We start from the raw sequence: 22834 nt of genomic DNA, 5'->3' as shown, positions 1-22834 counted from the left end.
TTGTAGATGCTCTGAAAAACCAGCTCTTTGTCAAGTTTGAAGCCTCTGAATAACGTGGCTATTCACCCGTGACCATGATGCAGTGAGTTAGCCGTTTTTGATAACAACGTTTGGCTTTTTGTTCTGGTCTTATGCCGGCAGCATTACCCTGTCTATGGCTCCCAGGGGTTTCCCCGGGCTGCATGCCCTGTAATCATATTACCCCCATCTGATAAATAGCCAGCTCCTACTGTAATAAACCTCTCTGCGCACCGCCTTGTTAATGTGCTAAAATAATGGACCCGGGGGCATTTCAAAGAGTGTGCTTCTACAATTAGCCGGCCTCCAGGCTCACAGCATGCTGATTGGGTTCCACCATGCTGCAGCCACAAGGGTCCTCAAAGCTGCCAACCACACTGCAGAGGCGCCTCCGGGCCCTCAGAGTCCTTTAGCCCCACACTCTAGATAAACAGTCTCATTTTATTCAGTCTGGATACATCTCTTAGATAAGTGAACCATGTCCTTTGGAAGCTGTGACTTGGCCTTGAAGAATTCAAGCTAAACATCCAGACGGTAAAGGCTTAACTACGCTGCAATGGTGTCTCCCAGGCTTGGTACTACTGTAAATCACCCGGTTGGCTTAGTGTTGGGGCAGGTTTTGTAGTATCGGCCCTGTAGTTTTCTCAAAGGACAGCCAGCGTCGCCTTGGAAATCACACTTTGAAAGAACCCCGTACCGTGCCACCACTTATTTGTTTTGTGGGCGTGCCTTCTATGCTTATGCATTAGATCTGAACTCTGTGGAAGGAGTTACTTTAATCCAAGAGAGAATGTCAGTGTCTGATTCAGTCAATGGCCGTGTGTGTGTGTGTGTGTGTGTGTCTGTATGTGTGTGTGTGTGTGTGTGTGTGTTTATGCATATGCTTATGTGCATGTATGAATGCATGTTTACATGTGCATGGGCACATGTGTGTAAGGTGTAGATATACGTGTGTGAGCATATGGAAACCCCCAACATCGGATGGCTTCCTCCATTGCTCTCGCCTTATTCTCTAACACAGGGTTTCTCAGTTGAACACAGATTACCTGCTTACTCCCAGAATTCTTTTCTCTCATCTCTCTGTGCTGGGATTACAGGCGGGTCACCATGCCCACTGTCTTCTACATGGGATCTGGGATCTGAACTGCCCCCTTCATATTGTGTTCACACACTTTGACTACTGAGCCATCCTGAGACCCCAGTCAACAGTCAACACTGAGTCTTTTGGAAACTGTAGGCAGTATCCCAAGTCCCTACCATTATGGGCAGCTTAGAATGTAACTCATGTTACCTGAAGAACATTTCCCTGAGTGTCTGAGAAATTTTCCTTTCCTTTATTTTTAAATTTTAGGAGTAGGATTTTTAATTGCAAAAAGAGTGATTCATCACAAGAAGCCAAGCAATCTAGAAGTGATTAGTAAAACTACCCACCACCCAACACACACACACACACACACACACACACACACACACACACGTGCACACACCACACGCACACACTGTGGTGTTTGGCCTATGGCATTTGATCTGTCTCTGTCTTTCCCTTTGGAGTCACAAGCACCTGTGTCACAGACACATTCTTCCCTGTGTTTGCTCCATTATTACGGGCTCCTTCACTGTCTGTCCACAGTCTTGTCCTTCTCAGTGGCTGAATGGCATCAGTGTGAACTCCAGACACTCCTACCAGAGGCTTCCTGGGTTGTGTGCAGTCACATGGGGCTCTGAGGGCCCGACGTAACTTCCTGATGGTGTGTTAGTGCTTGGGCATTCTCCATGTTTACATCAGCTCCCCACAGTGAGCCGGCTAGGCACTCTGGGTGCTTTTAATTAGCACTGCTTTCCATAGGCTGGTCTCCGTGGCCATAGGTGTGGCTTCTCCACAGGCTAAGCTTCTGCTCCATCTCTGCAGTGCTCCCATGTTTTCCTCTCTCCTCCCTTGTCTGCAGCTTCTGAGTCTTCTTGGCTTTGCTGTTCGAGAAGCTGCTGTTTGGATTTGTTGTCGTTGTCCTCGTTGTTGTTGTTGTAGTTGTGTATAGGAAGAAGTCACACAAACTTCAAGGCATAAAATTTGCCAGTGTGGAAAATAGATGAAAATAATAGAAAAATATAAATTGCCAAACTTGGCATCAAAATAAGTAAACAGCAAACTCCAGCGGGCACTCCGGAAGGTGTGGAGCCGATGTTCCCCTACTCCAGATCACGTGGCTGTGATAGAAGTATCCTATCTCCGGAGCCCTCAGGGGCTCCAGTCAGAACAGTTTGAAAGTTAAATGTTGGTTTTTCAGCACACACTCACTCTCTCCGCCTTGCCCACGTCTTACGTGACTTCTTTCTTGGAGCTCACCTTTCCAGGACCGTCCTGTGATAGAAAACGGAACACGATTCCCTGCGACTGAAGAACCGAGAGCACTGAAGCAGTAAGAGCAGCCATGCTTCTGACGCGTTAAACACTAGAATTCCCTGAGTCATGACCAAACCAGAACACTCAGGAAAAACAACTGTATGAATTTGGTCTGTCAGGGAGGGCTCTTCTCTTCGGATTCCTGAGACACCCCTGAGGAGAATCTTCCTTGAGTGGGGAAGCAGAGAGCAAGATGGGAGGAGACCATGGGCAGTGAACCTAAGAACTGTGCCACCCCTCCGCCCAGTATCCCTTCCCCCATCCCCTTACTTGATCTGGCTCAGCCCCGGCTCCTACAGGCTGCACATTCCTGGAATAGCACCACCTGCTGGGGACCAAGTGCTCAGCACAGGAGTCACTGGGGAAGGACTTCAATAGGGCACTTTGCATTGTCAGTGCTGATCTTCAAATGTGGCCCTGTGGTTTAAAAACAAACCCTAGACACTAAAGAAACAGACGCCTCTGTGTTACTCTGGGGACCCAGGACGTAGAGCCAGTGGCAAGACTCCCAGCTCATTGTCCTAAAGCGAGGACTGGGTTGTGTGTGTGTGTTATAGTCTCCCGTGTCATTCTCACACCCCTGACCCACACCAGACCACATTCCTCCCTGAGAGTCTGGAGCTGAGAAGAAGCCAGAAGGTCCCACAGAGCAAAGCATTCCTGATTCCCGCCACGTGTGGTGACACACCATTGAGGCCTCATGAAGGACCAGTGTCCGTCTGTCCATCCATACTTCACACCCGGCTGGGGTGGCATTGAAGTCAGCCAGTCGCTGTGTGCCTCAGGCCTCCACACTCAAAGCTTCCTGATCAGAATTTTTGCCGATACCCCCTTGAATTTCACAGTGTACCCCTTGCATAAACCATACCACCATGGTGACACCCGAGTGAGCTGTGGTGGCAGTATGGCTCTGTGACCCCCATGTCTGCAGACTCTGCTCCCTCCCGAATCCTCTGGAGTGTGCATACTACACACTCAGCCCAGCTCGATATCTCCTCTCAGATCCTCAGAAGCACCAAGCACACTGCTGTCTCCTTTTGGTTTGGTTTCCTTTTCCTATAACATTTGTATTAAGGTTTGAAAGACTTGCACCTCAAACAGGAGCTACCGCCCAGATTCTGGAAGGAAGGAATTTCCAGAGTTCACCATTTCTCCTTCACCCTTCCTAGTCTTAGGCACACTCCAAAGCGATATGGTGGGCTTTTGATCTCGGTGTGGAAACCTTGATAGTTGTTTCTCCGGCATCCACATGGCTCCTGCCCTCTCCTGCTCTGGCCAGCTGTTCAGAGGCCCCTTCTCAAAGGAGGCGTGGCTGGTGGTCCTATGGCAGTGGCCTGGTGTGACATCATGTGCCCGTTCTAACGGCCTCATGCACCCTGTCCCTCAGCACTGGATTTTCCTGACAATAACTGCGACATGTGACACTACGACAGGAAGGAAGAGTTTGTTTTGTTCACAGTTTGAGGGTAGAATTTGTCATGACAGGCACCGGTGTAGTCACACCGTAGTCATGGGAAGGCAGAGAGCAATGGATGCCCATGGATATTGACGGCTTCCGGCGGATGTCTGTGGATGCTGACAGATTCCAACGGGTGCCAACATAGATTCTGACAGGCCCATGGATGCTGACAGATCCCGTTCCTCTCACCTTCCAGCCTCAGGGAAGCCTCCCTGGAAACGCCCTCACAGACATGCCCAGAGTCTGTTTCAGATGAGCCACCCTGGTTGCCTTCTTCACACCTGAGAGTTGTGACTCCTCTTGTCTCCGTCACATGGGTGTTCAGTTCGGGGTCAGTCCCCAGGGTGTCTTCAGGAACGCCTCTTTCTCTGTTCGTGCTCTCTGCAAGGCGGGAAGGATGTCACATCTGGACACATCCTTTCCCTTTCTTCCTGGTATTGAGTATCAGAGCCGGAAGCAAACTGCAATCTCTTCCCTGTTTGGAACCAGTCCTTCCTGCTCCTCCCAGCATGCTTCACTTCCTTTCCAGGCTGTGCTGCTGAGGATGTGTTACTTAGCTCCAGCTCCTCCTCTGCCTTTCTTGTGAAAACCTGGGTGGAGCCCGTGACTGTTCTATTGTCTGCATTATTCTGGAAAGTGTTCAAGGACTAATTAGAAGCCAGTAACTGTGTCATTTCAAGAGGGGACACAGTAATCAGTTGTCAGGCAGCTGAAGATGAGTGTGTCACCCAGAAGTGAGGACGATGGATTATAGACTGAGGCTCACAGGAGCCATGTTCACCGTGGGCATGAGGATTGTAGCAAATACTTGTAAAGTGGGGGGAAAATAAAAACCACCAAACGCAGTAAATCCAGGTTTTCATGTGAAAGCTCGCTCATTGTAAGTTAGTGTTTGATCTTCAAAATAGTTGTTGACAGACTCATCCCCGAAGCTACAACCCTTCTGAGTTAAGGATCTTTCAAAGGAGTTGTGTTTCCCCACCATTCCACAGTTTGTGGAGAACTCTGAAGGTCGTTGTGAATGCTGCTTAGGACAAGCTGGGGCCCATCTGTCCCACCTGTGCCTTTCCATTTGTCTTTGAGATGTTTTCTAAGCCTGTGACATGTAGACTTAGAGTCAGATCAATAAAGGGAATGGCGGGTCATTGTCCCTCTAAATCCCCACAGTTAAGTTTAGGAGATGCTAGGGTGGAGGTCCAGCGCTCCCTCACCTCTGGGGAGGGAGCCTCGAATGGCGGGGGGGGGGGGGGGGGCCCTCACTAAGCTGCTCAGGCTCAGTGACATTCTCACAGCCACTGGGGGTGTGATGTCTGAAGGCAGCTGGATGGACAGCCTTGGGTGGAATCCTGTAAAAGATGTCCTAACGGCGCAGAGATCTGTCTCCAGGCACTGTTAGCAACATCAAAGAGGCAGGAAATGCTACTGTGAAGGGGTTATTTTTGTTCTTTCTTTGTTAATGTATTTTCTTCTCTGGAACTAAGTATCCCCATATAATTTCTGAGAAAGCACTGTGGTAGGTAATATTTTTAAAATAGAATACACAATGAGAAAGCGTTTTGAATACATTGTGTTGGCTGTGTTGATTAAAGAGAAACAAACCCGCCACAACCATGATTTTAAGCTTAAAACAGTTTTTAAAATTTCAGTGTCTGTGTCCTTAGAGACTCACTCCCAGGTTGCGTGAGTGTGTGTGTGTGTGTGTGTGTTAGTTTACATCTCTTCCCACAAAGGATTCCCGGTGGCCAGTAAGAGCCAAGAGCCAAGGCTGACGAGGAAAACCAAGATGCCAAACGGTGTACTTAGAGCATAATGATAAAAATGTTTATACTAAGCTCAAATGCAATTGGATGTGGCCGAGTCTGTACATAAAGCTAGGAGGCAGTAAGCCATGACCAGAAACCAGTTTCTGCACAGTGGTGAGTGTTCGTTGTCAAGGTGACAGAGCCTAGCAGCACTTGGAAGAGGGGCCCTGGCACATGTCTGTGGGGTTATTGTAATTACATTAAGGGGGGTGGGGAGACTGCACACTGTGGGCGGCGCCATCCCCTGGCTGGGATCCGGGACCTTGTCAATGCAGAAGGGAGTTGAGCAGCAGCAGCACCCCTCTGCCTCCAGACTGTAGGTGTTGGGGAGCAGCGGCTTCAAGCCCTGGCAGCTCTGACATTTGCTCTGATGGGCCGGAGCCCTAGACTGTGAGCCAGAGCTCACAGAGCAAGTCTTCCTTCTAGAGTCATCTCACTGACCACAACGGCCAGGCTAGAAGCCGGGAAGCTCACTTCAAATAATTCACAGGTCAAAGATGAATTCTCACAGGAAGTTCTAATACATAGAACTGAACTGAAATGAAAATATATCAAAACTTGTAGAATGTAGCTAAGAGCATCACTTAAAGAAAAATTTATAATTTCAAAACCTTGTATGAGAAGAAAGGAAAAGCCCAGCCAGGCGTGGTGGTGACACCAGCCTGGGTTCTGAGGTGAGGATGCTTCCGAGAGTGCGCAGGGTCTGTCAGGCATTCCTGAGGCCCAGCTCGGTCCCCAGTGCTGCCCAGCAAAGGAAGCTTAGCAAGAGAAGAGAGGGAGGAAATGAAACTATTTGGGGGGAGGGAGGGGATCAGCAAGCAGAGTGGGGGAGGGTGTGGGGGAGGGTGACAGGTGGGGACAAAGCACAATGAAGTGTATTTGATACTGAGCGAAGCCTTATTGCTACTTTAGGAAATAGGTAAAGAATATACAATTAGCTCAAAGCAATTCAAAAGAGGAAAATCAATTAAATGAAAACTCAACTCTTTAGGGGTGGATTTGAAAGCTTACAAGAAACTGAAAAAGATCTGAGAGACAGAAATGACTTCTGTGGGACGGGATGGAAGGCATGGCCACAGCCCCTGAGAGGAGCCGGGATGCTCCCAACAACATTGTGTTCAGGAAGTTAATTCATTCCTTTGTAACTACAAGACTTCAACCAAGATGAACACTGAATTGTCCTACAGTCATCAGGAGATTACATGTCTAATCTCTCCAAACCCAGATAATGTCATCAGAATATTCCACCAAAGAGAAAGTTTAACAACAGTCTTACATAACTTCTTACATAAATTAAAAGAGGAAAGTATTTCCCAACCCATTTCCCCAGGATGGGCTCACTCTATTGCTGACTTCAAAGAATGATCAGGAAACAAAATACCAAAGCACACACACACTCTCTCACACACACACACATGCAGGCTCACACACACATGCAGGCACACACACACACACCACTAACCAGACCACGAACCTGTATCTCTCCTGACATCAGAGTCTCAGCCCTCCTCACGGTGCAGGTGGATTGAGCACACTTGTGTGCAACAGAACAGGATCCCTCCAGATTTGTTCAGCAAGTATCAGTTAATATATCCCACACCCTCAGAGTCTTATGAGGAAATCGGTTATATCACGAGTCTATACGAGAAAGTCGTTGACAAAGTCTTGCACTAGATTCTGATAAAATTCTCATCAAATGAGGATCAGATGGGAAGGCTTCTCAAGCTGATGTCTATGAAAACTGTACAGCCAGCATCATACTTAACAGTGATCGGCCCAACCCCATTTCTCTAAGACTAGGAGAGCCCTGGTGTCATGGTTACCATTCTTAGTTGACCTGGTACTGAAGAAGAGAGAAGGCGCACTCTCTCAGGAAGCCAGCCCTCCCTGGAGGTGACTGTGTAGACCATTCTGAGGGCTGAGTCGTTCCACCCAGGCCACAAGATACAGACACAGTAAAGAACACGCAGTGAAACTCATCAAAAAATGTGTCATAACATATCTGTCACTCTTGTGCTAATTATACCTGAAAATTTATCTTTAAAAAAATCCTGGTTGTGTGAACTAAGAGTGTGCAGAGACTCAAACTAAAAAAAAATATAACATTATGTAAAACTGCTCCGGGGCTGGAGAGAAGGCTCAGTGGTTAGAGCGCTGACTGATCTTCCGGAGGTCCTGAGTTCAAATCCCAGCAGCCACATGGTGGCTCACAATCATCTGTAATGGGATCTGATGCCCTCTTCTGGTGTGTCTGAAGACAGCTACAGTGTATTTATATATAATAAATAAATGTTGTTTTTTTTTTTTTAACTGCTCCAAAGAGAGTAAAGCACACCACTGCACACAGTAGCAGGCATGTCTAGGACACTGAAGAAGTCAAAGATGGCGGAAATAGATGCAGAGAGCCGCTCCCACTTAGGAGGTTCGCCACAGTGAGAACATTTGCTGTACCCAAGAGGCACACAAGCATCGGGCAATTCCTGAAGGAAGCCAGAAGGTTTCTGGAGATGGGCAAGCTGATTCTAAAATTTATAAAGAGAAGCAGACACTCTAAAACGGCTGAAGTAATTTTGAAGAGAAAAGAGCCACGGGAGGGAAGTTCTCCTCCATAGGAGGGGGACCCTGCGTGACCACGGTGGGATGGACACCCGGAGGGACCAATCGGAATAGAGAATGCCAAAAGAGAGTGATGTAAACACATCTGGGTGGTTTTTAACAAAACTTTACTATTTAAAATTATGAGTACCTGTGTGTATCTGTGTGGATGAATGTGTGCATGTATGTAGGGACCTGTGGAAGCCAGAGTCTGCTAGGAGCCAAGCTGGCCCTCCGCAGAGAGGCAGAGAGGAAGTGTTCTCTGCCACTGGGCCGGGGCTCTGGCCCTGCACTCCCAGATCTTTTTTTCTTTATTTTAATTTTTATGTCTTATATACATTACATCCCAAGTGCTGCTTCTCCAACCTTTACTCCTCCTCAGTTTTCTTTTAAAGAAAAATCAAAAGAGGGTCTTCCAGGGATATCCACTAAACAGGGCATTACAAGTTACAGCAGGATTACATACAAACCCTCATATCAAGGCTGGATGGGGCAACCAGGAAGGAAGGAAGGAAGGAAGGAAGGAAGGAAGGGGGTCCCAAGAACAGGCTAAGAGTCAGGGCCACCCCCCCAACTCTTAGGGGTCCCTCAAGAACACCAGGCTACACAACCGAAACGTATATGCAGGGGACCTAGCTCAGACACACGCAGGCTGTGTTTGTGACATTGGTTCTCTGTGGGTTCCTACGAGCCTTGCTTAGTTGATTCTGTGGGCCATGTTCTCATGGTGTCCTCAACCCCCCTGGTTCCTACAGTCCTCCTCCCCATCTTCTTCAGGGTTTCCCTGGTGACTGGCCAAGGCGCTGATCTGAGTATAGCAGAATCATTTCATTGATTTTTTTTTTTTGAGGGGGGATCATATTTAGTTCTATCCCGTGTCTCTTGACTGAGCAGCCTCTGATGCCTGGCCCTCCATGCAGTGTTAGGTATTGGCTGCCTCTCTTGGCAGGAGTTTCAAGTTGAAGCGTCATTAGTTGGCCACTCCCACAATAGTTGGCCACTCCTACAATAGTTGGCCACTCCCACAAGTTCCATGGCTCCATTATGTTACCCCAGCACATCCTGCAGACAGGACAGGAGGTCGAAGGTTTTGCGGCTGAGTTGATGTCCCAGTCCTGCTGCTGGGAGACTTGCCTGTTTGTAGACAAAGGCCAGTGAGGGCTCCATATCCGCCAACTACTAGGAGACTCCTCTATGGTTACCCTCATATAATCTAGGGGGCTTCCACAGCCCTAGGCTCTAGGTTTCTTTGTCACTGCTGAGTGCCTCCAATTCCAGTCATCTCTCCCAGTATAATACTCCATCCCCCTCCCCAACGCCTGAACACACCTGTTCCCATCCCCACCTGTCTGCCAGTCGGCCTGTGAAATGTTTCCCCTTCCCAGGGAGATACATGACACTCCATCCCTACGTTTGTTACTTTGTCTCTTTGGATCTGTAGATTGTATCATGATTATCCTTTACTTAACAGCCAATGTCCCTTATGTACCGGTTGGTTTTGTGTCTACTTGACACAAGCTGGACTTAATCACAGAGAAAGGAGCCTCAGTTGAGGAAATGCCTCCATGAGATCCAGCTGTAAGGCTTTTTCTCAACTAATGATCAAGGGGGAGGGCCCAGGCTATTGTGGGTGGAGCCATCCCTGGCCCCGCCCATTTTGGGTGGAGCCATCCCTGGGCTGGTAGTCCTGGGTTCTGTAAGAAAACAAGCTGAGCAAGCCAGGGGAAGCAAGTCAGTAAGTAACATCCCTCCACGGCCTCTGCATCAGCTCCTGCTTCTTGACCTGCTTGGGTTCCAGTCCTGACTTCCTCTGGTGATGAACAGCAATGTGGAAGTGTGAGCTGATTAACCCTTTCCTCCCCAGCTTGCTTCTTGGTCATGAATAGAAACCCTGACTCAGACAGCTTATAAGCGAGTATTGCCATGTTTGTCTTTCTGGGTCTGGGTCACTTCACGCAGGATGATTTTTTTTTTTCTTTTTCTAGTTTCATCTATTTGCTTGCAAGTTTCAGGATATCATTGTTTTTAACAGCTGAGTAATACTCCCTGGTGTAGATGAACCACGGCTTCTTTATCTGTTACTCAGCTGAGGGAGGTCTAGGTTGTTTCCAGTTTCTGGCTATTATGGATAAAGCCGCTGTGAACCTAGTTGAGCAGGTGGTGGGACGGGCATCCTTTGGGTATGTGCCCAAGAGCAGTGTACCTGGGTCTTGACTGAGAGCAATTTCCAAATGTCTGGGAATTTCCAGATTGAATTCCGTAACAGCTGTACAAGTTTGCACTCCCACCAGCAAGGGAAGAGTGTTCCCCTTGCTCCACATCCTCGTCAGCATGAGCTATCACTTAGGGTTTTTTTTTTAACTTCCTGTATGCGCACACTGTTGCTATCTTCAGTCACACCAGAAGAGGGCATCAGATCCCATTACAGATGGTTGTGAGCCACTGTGTGGTTGCTGAGAATTAAACTTAGGACCTCTGGAAGAGCTCGGTGCTCTTAGCCACTGAGCCTCCTCTCCAGCCGTGGGGTTTGTTATCTTAACCGTTCTGACAGGTGTAATCATTTTAACAGGTGTAAGATGGAATCGCAGAGTCGTTTTGATTTGCATTTCCCTGATGACTAAGGACATTGAAGATTTCTTTAAGTGTTTCTCCACCATTAGAGAGTCGTCTGTTGAGAATTCTTTGTTTAGATCTGTACCCTGTTTTAAAATTAGGTTATTTGGTTAGTTGATATCTAGTTTCTCAAGTTCTTTATATATTTTGGATATTAGCTCTCTTTCTGATGTGGAGTTAGTAAAAATCTTTTTCCAATCTGTAGGCTGCCATTTTGTCCTGTTGACAGTGTCTTTGCCTTACCTGCTTTTCAGTTTCATGAGGTCCCATTTCTTAATTGTTGATCTCAGTGCCTGAGCGATGGGTGTTCAGTTCAAGAAGTTGCCTCCTGTGCCAATACATTCAAGGCTCTTTCCTAGTTTCTCTCCTGTTAGGTTCTGTATTAGTCAGGGTTTTCTAGAATCACAGAACTTATGGAATGAATCTCTCTTCTCTCTATATAGATATAGATAAGATAGAGATATAGATATAAATGGAATTTTTTGGAATGACATACAGGCTTCAGTTCAAGTAGTCCAATGATCCACAATGGCCAGCTATAAATGAACATCCCAAGAATCTCATAGTTGCTTAGTCCTATGAGGCTGGATGTTTTTTTGGTCTTCTATATAAGATGGGATCCTGAAGAAGTAGGCTCCAATGGATGTGCTGGCAAAGTGAGGGCCTCAGACAGAGAACCTCATACAGGCCTTCAGCAGAAAGTATGGCCCAGACTAAAGGTGTGCCTCAAGATCTGGCTCAAAACCCTGTGTCTTCCTGCCTCAAGATCTGCATCACATTTCTGGATTGTAATCCATTGCATATACAGTCAAGTTGCAACCAAGACCAGCCATCACAGGGTCAGTGTGTCTGGTGTTATGCTAAAGTCTTCGGTCCCCTGGGACTTGAGTTTTGAGCAGGATATAGTTGTGGATGTATTTCCATTCTCTTATGTGCCAACACCCAGTTAGACCAGCACCACTTGTTGAAGATGCTTTCATTTTTCCATTGTGTATCCTGGGCTTCTTTACCAAAAACCAGGTGTCCATAGGTGTGTGGATTTACATCTTGGCCTCTGATTCGATCCCATTGATCAACTTGTCTATTTTTATGCCAATACTATGGCTTTGGAGCACAGCTTGAGATCAGGGATAGTGAGACAGCCAGAAGTTCTTTCATTGTAGAGAATTGTTTTAGCTATCCTGGGGTTTTTGTTTTTCCATGTGAAGTTGGGTATTGTTCCTTCAGGGCCTGTAGAGAATTGTGTTGGAATTAATGGGGACTGAATTGAATCTGTAGACTGCTTTTGGTAACAAGGCCATTTTCACTATGTTAATCTTATGAATCTATGAGCATGGGGGGGTCTTCCCAGCATCTTCAGTTACTTTTCTCAAAGTTCTCAAGTTGTTGTCATACAAGTCTTTCACTTGCTTGGTTAGAGTTACCCCAAGATAATTATATTATTTGAGGTTATTGTCTTGGCCCCAACTCTAGTGGAATTGCTTTAAGTTTCTCTTTGTTGAATGTGACATTGGCTATAAGCTTGCTGTGTATTGCCTTTGTTATGTTTAGGTATGCACCTTGTTTCCCTGGTTTCTCCAAGACTTTTAACTTGAAGGAGCATTGGGTTTTGTCGGGGGGGGGGGGGGGGGGCTTCTTCAGCATCTAAAGAGATGATTCTGTGGGTTTCTTTCTTTCAGTTTGTTATATGGTAGATTACAACTGATATGTTGGACCATCCTCGTGTCTTTAGGATGAAACCCACTTGATTGTGGTGAGTAATCTTTTTGATGTGTTCTTGGATTCAGTTTGCAAGTATTTTTATTGAGTATTCTTGCATCTATGTTCACGAGGGAAATTGGTCTGTAATTATCTTTCTTTGTTGAATTTTTATGTGGTTTGGGTATCAGGGTGAATGTTGCCTCATAAAAAGAATTTGGCAATGTTCTTTCTGTTTCTATTTTGAGGAATAGTTTGAGAAATATCAGTATTAGTTCTTCTTTGAAAGCTTAGTAGAATTCTAAACTAAATCTGTCTAGACAGGACTATTATTGTGGTTGGGAAGCCTTTTAATAACTACTTTTATTTCCTTTGAGGTTATAAGTCTATTTAAATTGTTTCTCTGATCTTGATTTAACTTTGGTAAGTGGTGTATCTATCAAAAAAATTATCTATTTCATTTAGATTTTCCAATTTTGTAGAGTAGAGGTTTAAAAATTAAGACCTAATGATCCTTTGGATTTCTTCAGTGTCCGGTGTTATGTTCACTTTTTTGGTTTTGTTAATTTGGATATTCTGTCTTTTATGTGGTTTGATAGGGTTTTGTCTACCTTGTTGATTTTCTCTGAGAACCAGCTCTTGGTCCCATCCATCTGTTATACTTTCTCTTTGTTCTATTTTATTTAATTTAGCCCTCGGTTTACTTCCTGCTGTCTGCCCCTCCTGGGTATATTTGCTTCTTTTTGTTCTAGAGCTCTTAGGTGCTCTGCTAAGTGACTAGTATGAGATCTCTCCTGTTTTTATGTAGGCCCTTTCTGCTGAGATCTTCCTCTTAGCACGGCTTCCCTTGTGTCCCATAAGTTTGGGTAGGTTGCATATTCATGTTCACTGAACTCTAGAAAGTATTTCATTTCTTCCTTTATCTCTGCTTTGACCAAACGATCACTGAGTAGAGACTTGTTCAGTTTCCAGGAGTTTGTAGACTTTGTTTCTGTTGTCATTAAAACAGAACACCAGCTTCAATCCATGGTGGTCTGGTAGGATGCAAGAGGCTATCTCATTTTTCTTGTATCTGTGAAGACTTGCTTTGTAACCAAGTATGTGGTCAATTTAGACAATGTGGCATGAGGTGCTGAGAAAAAGGTATATTCTTTTCTGTTTGGGTGAAATGTGTTAATTTCTGTTAGGTACTTTTAGTTTGTACCATCTGTGAGCTCCAGTATTTCTCTGTTTAGTTTTTGTCTGGATGACCTGTCAACTAGTAAGAGTGGATGTATCGAAGTCTCCCACGATCAGTGTGTGAGAATCAATGTGTGATTTAAGTTTTAGTAGTGCTTCTTTTACAAATATGGGTACCATTGTTTTGGAGGCATAGATATTAAGAATTGAAAGATCATCTTGGTGTGTTTTTTTCCTTTAATGAGTATGAAGTGTCCTTCCCTGTCTCTTTTGCTTAACTATGATTTGAAGTCTATTTCGTTAGATATTAGATTGGCTACACCAGCCTGTTTCTTAAGTCCACTTAGTTGAAAAATCTTTTTCCAACCCTTTATTCTGATGAAATGTCTATTTTTGAAATTGAGGTGTTTTTCTTGTATGCAGCAGAATGATGAATCCTGTTTTCCCATCTGTTCTGTTAGTCTGTGTATTTTTAAATTGGGGAACTGAGTCCACTGATACTGAGACACTGTGACCAATGATTGTTAATTCCTGTTATTTTGGTGTGTGTGTGTGTGTGTGTGTGTGTGTGTGTGTGTGTGTGTTCACATGCGCTTCTTTCAGTTTTGCTGCTGAGAGATTATTTATTGCCTATGTTTTCTTGGTTTGAGTTTTCCTTCTAGTACCTTCTTTAGGGGAAGATTTATGAATAGATATTGTTTAAAGTTGACTGTGTCCTAGAATATCTTGTTTCTAGCCTCTATGGGTATTCAAACTTTGGCTGGGTGCATTAGTGTGGGCTGGCATCTGTGGTCTCTTAGAGTCTGAAGGACACCTTCTTAGGTCCTTCCAGCTTTCATAGTATCCACTGAGAAGTTGGGTGTAATTCTGCGGTCTGCCTTTATATGTTATTTGGTCTTTTCCCTTGCAGCATTCTTTCTCTGTTAAATATTTAGTTTTGATTATTATGTGATAGGGGACTGCCTTTTTTTCTGATCCAGTCTGTTTGGTGTTCTGTAAGCTTCTTTTATGTTTATAAGCATCTCCTTTTTCCCCCTATGGTTTTGTTGAAAATATTTAAACTGGAAATCTCTTTCTTCTATTCATATTATTCTTAGATTTGGTTGTTTCAGTGTCCAAAGTTTCCAGGATGCTTTGTGTCAGGAACTTTTTATATTTAACATTTTCCTTGACAGATATGTCTGTTTCTTCTATCCTATCTTTTACACCTGAGATTCTCTCTTCCATCTCTTGTATTCTGTTGGTGATGACTGTGTCTGTACTTCCTGTTCTCTGACCTGGGTCTTTCATCTCCAGGATTCCCTAGTTTGTGCCTTCTTGTTTCTGTTTTCTGTGTTCAGGTCTGGTACAGTTGTCTCCATTTCCTCAAATTGTCTCTATTTTCCTGGATTTCTTTGAGGGGTTTGGTCATTTTCTCTGTCATCTTCATAAAGTTAGTGTCCTGGCTGGTTTTGTGTCAACTTGACACAAGCTGGAGTTATCACAAAGAAAGGAGCCTCAGTTAAGGAAATGCCTCCATGAGATCCAGCTGTAAGGCATTTTCTCAACTTAGTGATCAAGGGGGAAGGGCCCAGCCCATTGTGGGTGGAGCCATCTCTGGCCCAGCCCATTGTGGGTGGAGCCATCCCTGGGCTGGTAGACCTGGATTCTATAAGAAAGCAGGCTGAGCAAGGCAGGGAAAGCAAGCCAGTAAGTGACATCCCTCCATGGCCTCTGCATCAGCTCCTGCTTCCTGACCCGCTTGAGTTCCAGTCCTGACTTCCTTTGGTGATGAGCAGCGATATGGAAGTGTGAGCTGAATAAACCCTTTGCTCCCCAACTTGCTTCTTGATCATGATGTTTGTGCAGGAATAGAAACTCTTAGACAGTGGGTTTTAAGTTTTTTTTTCTTCTTGTGCTTCAGCTATGTAGGAGTGTTCGGAGCCTGCTGTGGTAAGATATCTGGGCTCTGGAGGTGACATAGTGCGTTGACCATTGTGTGTTCTTACGCTGGCCAATAGACACTGGTTTGAAATGGTTATAGGTCTAATTTCTAAGTTTGTCTTATTGGTTGGGTGTTTTGTCCCTTGGTTTCTGTTTCCTCTCTGGTCTCCTGTGCAGCCTGTGTTGTCTTTAGCAGAACGGGAAATCTCCACACCAGTCAGACACTGAGGCATGGCAATGGGGGGTACACCAAGCTGGGGATAAGGTGGGGGGAACTGAGACAATGGGGGGGGGTTGGTGGGCAGGCAGCCTACCTGGACTCTCCCAGTTTGCCCTTCCTGATGACTGTTAACTAATCCATTTTTCAGGAACGGTGCTGGAACAACAGGAAGTTGTTGGGGAGGGGGGGCTCACAAGAGACAGAAGCTTCTTCCCAAGCCTCACATTTTATATGCAAGTCAATTCCAAATTAAGTGAAATTTAAATATAAAATATAAAACTATAATAAATTTAGAAAAAAATATAGGACAAAACCTTCAGGACTGATGGTGTAGCCAAGAAGTTTTTGACTTGATACCACAGCACCATTCCTAGGAATAGAAAACTATGAACTGGGAGCTGGAGAGATGGCTCAGTGGTTAAGGGCACTGGCTGCTCTTCCAGAGGTCCTGAGTTCAATTCCCAGCAGTCACATGGTGGCTCACAACCATCTATAATGGGATCTGATGCCCTCTTCTGGTGTGTCTGAGGACAGTTACAGTGTATTCACATACATAAAATAAATAAATCTTTTTTTAAAAAGAAAGAAAACCATAAATTGGATTTTGTCAGAATTTTTCTTTTTTTATGCCAAAGATTTTATGAAGTTGGCAAAAAAAAAAAAAAAAAAAAAAAAAAAAAAAACATGCTCCTACACAGAGGCCATACTTGGAAAATATAGAGTCGGACACCAGGGGCTATACCAGGGACGATTAAGGAACTCTGAAGTGAGTGAGAAGAGGCTGGACCACATCGCACACGTCAGAGCTGGGACTATGTGGAAAGATGACACATCACTACTGTTGGGAGATGCTTGTGTGGTTTCCTTAGAGACAAACCTGAGTCCCCCTTACACAGCCTGGCAACTGTCTTGGGCTCCCCAGAGAGTAAACACTGGTCCTTATTTTTAGGACTTTCATAGATATTGGCAGGAACTTTATAGCTTCACATTGGAAATGGAGCACGTTTTCTCTAATAAGTGCATCGACACAGTGTATCACTCTGTGGACTATTTATTCCTCAGCAGTAGACAGCAAGGATCAGCTAAGAAGCAGGACTTACTCCACAAAAGCCAGTTCTCTATACCACAGCGACCTCTTGAAGAAGGAAATAAGCAAAGTCCCCTGTTCAGAAAGCTTTAGAAATGTCTTCGGAATAATTAGCCTTGGTGTCTTTTATGTAGCAGAGGTTTCCTAAGCAAGTTCCTAGTAAGCATGTACCTAAAGACGTATCCAGGGTCACATCTGTAACCCAGCATGAAGGAGGCTGGGGCCAGCCTGGGCTACACAGTGAGACCCTGTCTCACGAAAGCAAAGAGTGTGAGAAGGAAAGCTCAGAAAGCAAAGGCTGTTGATGCACAGTTGGTGCAGCCCCCCATACATCAGCACGTGTATGTTGGCACACATAAGATCTTTCCCAATGGCCGCTGGCTGTGGGCCACTCTCTTTGGAGGGCCGTCGGTGCCTGGGTTTGGTGTGAACAGCCTTCACTAAAGCACCACAGTGTGTGAATGATGCAGCCACTAGCGTGTCTGCCACCTTCTCGGTCCCAGGTTTCACTGAAGCTGGTAGAACTTACACAGCCCTCTCTGCCCACTTCAGCTTCCCAGCAAGGACCCTGAGATCTCCGAGGTTTCATCCAAGTGCCTGTCCATCCTGGTGCAGCTGTACGGAGGGGAGAACTCCGAGAGCTTGTCCCCAGAGAACCTGGTGACCTTCGCTGACCTCCTGATGGCCAAGGAGGACCCGAAGGACCAGAAGCTTCTGCTGCGGATCCTCAAGAGGATGGTGAGTCAACCAGCTGCCTCTGCGTGCAGTCCTGCGTGGGCGCCATCGGTCACATTCTGTATGTTGACATCGGTCACTCTATAGGTGTTACATGGCCTTTCTGAACCATCTGAGAAACACAAGTAACACCATTGTTTTAAAAAGAAAGTAAGGGAGAGAGGGCAGAGGGGAGGCAGACAGAAAGAGATGTAGTGTCCTTATCAGTGATTTAACGAGGGTCTGATTCTCCCACACCCTGCCATACCTATTCTGCTCTGCCCACTGTCTCCAGTTTGTGACCTAAATGGCTTTCTTTCTTTCTAAGATACCTCCCAGTGTGTTCTATTTCAATCTGAGATGGGCTCGCACTGCTTCGGTCACCACAGGCTGGGTGTGCCAGCAGTGTGGGCCGGCATGGTGTTTCCTTCCCACATTCTCAAGTCCCCAGAAGCAATGACGGTCCCTCCCAGTCCACCACATCCCGAGGCTCCGGACAGACATCTACCCATTACTGGAATACTAATTTTGATTGCTTGGTGCTGTTTTATATTTTAATTTTGTGGCAGTTGAGAATTGTCAGTTCTTCTGCCAGGCACTGTATTTTAAGGGAGAAATGTCCCCTTCTGTCTGATTTGCTTTTATTCCTTTTTTCCTTATTTGTTTTTAAACTATTCAGCTCATGTCTGTTTAAAGTAGTGGTTCTCAACCTTCCTGATGCTGACCCTTAAGCCCAGCCCTTGTGTTTGTAGTAACCCCCAACCGTAAAATTATTTCTGCTACTATTTATAACCGTAATTCCATTATGAATCGTGATGTAAATATCTGGGATGTGCCTCCTGTGGGGGACCTACATGCGACCTACAGGTTGAGAACCGCTGATCCAGAACCACCTGGGAGAAGCGTCCCATTGCTGCTTGTAAAGCAGGCTGTTGGGTGCTGAACTGAGAAGGACAGGATTCTCTGCCCTCCTGCCTCCAGATGGGTGCCTGGGGAGATGCAGGCACACATACGCATCTGCATTGCACTTAGTCAGAATGTGCTTGGCACTGTGTTGGGGGCCCAGCCAGGCTTGTAGGGTACAGCTCACAGGGCACTCCCGCTATGAAAGGTGGTAAGCACGGCACGCGATATTTAAACTGTGAAAAGGAGGATGAGTCGACCTCACACACGGGGAGAAGACAGAAGCGTCCCAGGTGAAGCCAGGGATGGCTACAGGTCAACTGGGGCACAGAAAAGGGCTCGGAGAGAGTAGAGCCACCAATCCCAGGTCTTCACAGTGTTTGAGGCTTGGAAGTGACTGTTGGGTCTGAGGATTCCTGCCCCCAGCCTTGCCCCCGGGGAGTCCCAGCTTCTCTGGTGAATCACACCAGTCTTTCCTGCTAGATGAAGCTTGCTCATGAGGCCTGGCCTGCGATGGGCACTTAGAGAGCATCTCTGGGCTAAATCAGGGATGCTCAGAAAATTTGGAAGCTTTGTCAGGAACAGTTCAGTCTTCAGCCCTCTGCTCCTCCTCTCCCTGCCTTGCAAATCTCGGTCGGCCGACTGTAGCAAGCATCTGGTTGGTCTGAGGGTTGTGTTCCTACCTTCCCCTGTCCCGGGCCGGTTCACAAGCATGCTGAGTTTGGACAGGAACTCACGTAGTACATGAAAAACTGCCCAAGATCTCCTGTGTCCCGGTGACCTGCCTGCCAGCTCTCTGGGCCAGAGTCAGGTTCCAGAGAGGGACTGGCCAGTGTCACTGATGGAGTTAGTGACTTCTCGGGTCTTAGTTAGTCACTTCCCTCTCGGGTCTCCTCAAACAGCATCATTAGATGTACATGCTGGCCAGGGGCACATGAACATGGCTTTTAATGTCCTAAGTGTCACTGTGCCCTGTGGTTCCTGGGGCTGGATGGATTCAGAGAAGGTAACCCTGAAGTGCAAAAGGCCCTGTGGTGTGTCACGACTGGAATGTAGTGGCTTTCCATCATCTGGGGTGGGAATGTGATCATCAGAAGAAATACCCTGGCATTTCTGTGTAGGGTCTCAATTTTGGGACAGAATCTTTCTGAAGCCATATCTTCACTAACAAAGGATTGGGCTATTCATTTTCTGCTGATGGACTTGAACATGTCCCCAGGTCCTCTTCTTTATCTGTCTATATTTAGGGAGTTCGGAGAAGAGCGTGGAACCTGACAATCTACTTACCTGTTTTCATTTACGGGAAAGTTGGGAGGCTTTTAATCGCACTCCGTGCTTTTGCTATAAAAACATGGTGGGCTTCTTCAAGTCCCTCCCAAGCCTGAATATTGCTCATAGTGCTCCCAGGAGGACTGCAGAGCAGCCCACATGTCTGTTAATTAAAGCTCGCTCACTCCAGCACTCAAAATGGTGGCTGCTTATCCAGTACTGCGGAACTGTCTGGGGGCTGAGATTGGCTGAAAAAAAGGCTGCCAACTACTCCGGGAGAGCATACGGCATCCAAGAGAAGGTGACACCTGTCATCCTCAGGCCCATACGTCAGGGGCAGTGAGGTGTCAGGTGGGCGGCGGGTAGTTCCGGTAGCCGTGTCATGGCTATCTGTAAAGGCGATGTGATTGACTGGGACGTCTCACAGTCTCACAAGCATCCATCCCTTGAGAAGTCTCTGCTCTGTGTCCCGTGCCTGCTGGGGAGGGGAAGAAGCCCTGGCCGAAGGGGCACCTTGACAAAGGCATAGGCTTGTCAGGACACTAATGACTTCTGCCATGGCAACAGGCAGAGTCATCCACGGGGTAAGGCTTGGAGGTGCGGTGACACCTTCCACTGGTCTAAGTGTTGAGGAATGATTGACCAGTGTGCACAAGCACTAGCAGTCCCGGGTCCCTGCTCCTGGGGACCGGTGGCAGCCTGACCCTGGAGACTGCTGACACTTCCCCTGGTCGCGTACATATGAACATTGCTGTGTAGCTGAGCGCTGCCCACCTAATCACAGCTTTTTAAAAATCTTTGTTTCTGTCCTTCCTTCGTCTCCCCCTTGCCCGAGTCTGGGTCAAGTCCCTGAGCTAAGTAGGCTGTGGCAAAGTGCCCACCTGTCATTTCCTGTCTAAGTTCTGATGTTGGCCACTGGGTGTTCTGTGAACCTAAGTGCCGCATGGCATTTCCTTGTGTGCTGAGCCCTTGTGGGCATGCCCGGGCCCCATGTATCCCTCGATGGCTGTGAATATGGCTCAGACATTGCAGATGACCAGTGTTATCAGCCCGACAACCCAGTAGGTGTTCTATGACTGCAGATCTGGGGTCTGCTTGCTTGTTCTTATTTTTCTATTTTATGACCACATTGAGTTGCAGAACTCAGACTCAGACTGAACCTAAGTTTGACCACAAAAGCAAAGAAATATTCTTGATATAAATATATATACCTGGGGGTGGGAGAGATGGCTCAGTGGTTAAGAGCACTGACTGTTCTTCCAGAGATCCTGAGTTCAAATCCCAGCAACCACATTGTGCCTCACCACCATCTATAATGAGATCTGGTGCCGTCTTCTCGTATGCAGGCATACATTAAGGCAGAAAGCTGTATACATAACAAATAAATCTTTTAAAAATACATATATACCTCAGAAGATCCCTCTCTCCCAACTGAAGTTTCTCAAGGTTACAACCTTCTGTTTTTATTTTGTGTCCCCTCCCTCCCTCCCTCCCTCCCTCCATCCCTCCATCCCTCCCTCCCTCCCTCCATCCCTCCCTCCATCCCTCCTTCTCTCTCTCTCTCTCTCTCTCTCTCTCTCTCTCTCTCTCTCTCTCTCTCTCTCAAGACAGGGTCTCTTTAGTCCTAGCTGTCCTAGAACTTGGTATAGAGTTCCACCATCTCTGCCTCACAAGTGCTAGGATTAAGGGTGTGCAGCACCAGGGGTGGGGAGTGTGAGTTCAGGGAAAGAGGTGACGACTTCTTTACATGTGAGAAATTTCTTTGCAGCTCTAAGTATATAGGTATAAGTAGGAACAGAAGACATTGACTGATAATAGAGCACAAAAAAATTTTATTTTAAGATAATTCTTTGGCATACGTATAGCCCTAGCCTTCTTAAAGACAGCAGTGTGTTTGCATACTAATGAGATGTGTGTCACTGTCGAAGAGTTAAATCTCAGCAGACAGCGACTGCAGGACCTGAGCATTTTCCACGTTTGTCGGCCTCCACCTGCACCTTGGTTTTGATACTGTAGATCTGAGCACCCTCTGGATATATATTACATGGCAGATATGTATTTAGCCTCATTTCAGAAATTCTGTCCTAATCTTAAACTAGAATTTATTAAAGAATTGTGTTTGAAGCTCAAACAGCAATTTTAAAAGCCAAATATTCTAATGTAATACAATCCAGAGATGGAGGATTTGATCCTGACAAGTAGAGTCTGTGTTTGCCGTGGCTGATCCCAGGAGCTCTGTACAGCACACAGAGCTGTGTGACGAGACAGTGTGCACGCTACACCCTGCAACTGCACACACACTGCGCACACTGTGCATGGCACACTGCACACACTACACGATGCATGCCATACACTGCACACACATGCTGCACACTGCACATGGCACACATGCATTCACAACCAAGGCTTCAGCAATGTGAGTGAAGATACAGTTTTGCAAACACGCCCATTCCTAAAAAACTGCATTATTTTGAAATTGTAATGATTTGATTATAACATTTCTCTATTCCCTCCCCCCGAATCCTCGAATGAACCCCTCTGCCCACTGTCCTTCAAATTCTTGGACTCCATTTCACTAACTTACTGCATGCATACAGGTATTTGTTTTACATATATGTTTCCAAACATAACCCGCTGAGTCCATATCATGTTACCTGCACGTGTGTTCTCAGAACTGACCACTCGGCCCCGGGATAGCCAGTTGGCATGCTCTTCCCTGGGGAAGGCCCTCTCCCATGCCCGGCTTTCCTCCATCACAGTGCCATTTTCAGCTGCTCCACAGCTTTCCCCTGACCTCTGACTTCCAGTTCCGCGGCCCCATGTGCTGCCCTGACCCATAGGTGAAGGGCTTGGGCTAAACATGGGTCAGGTCAGACATCTGGGCCCAGCATCCTAGGAATAACACCCCTGAAGTCATTGTTAGGACCCCATAGAAACTTTCCTGCTTTGGAAA

At 46.3% G+C, this 22834-nt stretch overlaps 1 protein-coding gene across 1 annotated transcript in view; it reads left to right on the top strand.

The window, feature by feature from the left end:
• The window catches only part of ULK4 (unc-51 like kinase 4), a gene marked incomplete at both ends in the record, with an annotated part of 259342 nt that overhangs the window by 174691 nt on the left and 61817 nt on the right, over positions 1-22834 (top strand). Inside the window, one exon of the mRNA XM_080934211.1 lies at positions 17548-17733. Within this exon, the coding sequence (XP_080790337.1) occupies positions 17548-17733 (186 nt within the window). The remainder of the gene's footprint in view (positions 1-17547; positions 17734-22834) is intronic.

Source organism: Micromys minutus (genome assembly GCF_963924665.1).
Source record: "Micromys minutus genome assembly, chromosome: 21".
NCBI classification, from domain to species: domain Eukaryota; kingdom Metazoa; phylum Chordata; class Mammalia; order Rodentia; family Muridae; genus Micromys; species Micromys minutus.
This window is presented reverse-complemented; position numbering and strand designations above follow the sequence as displayed.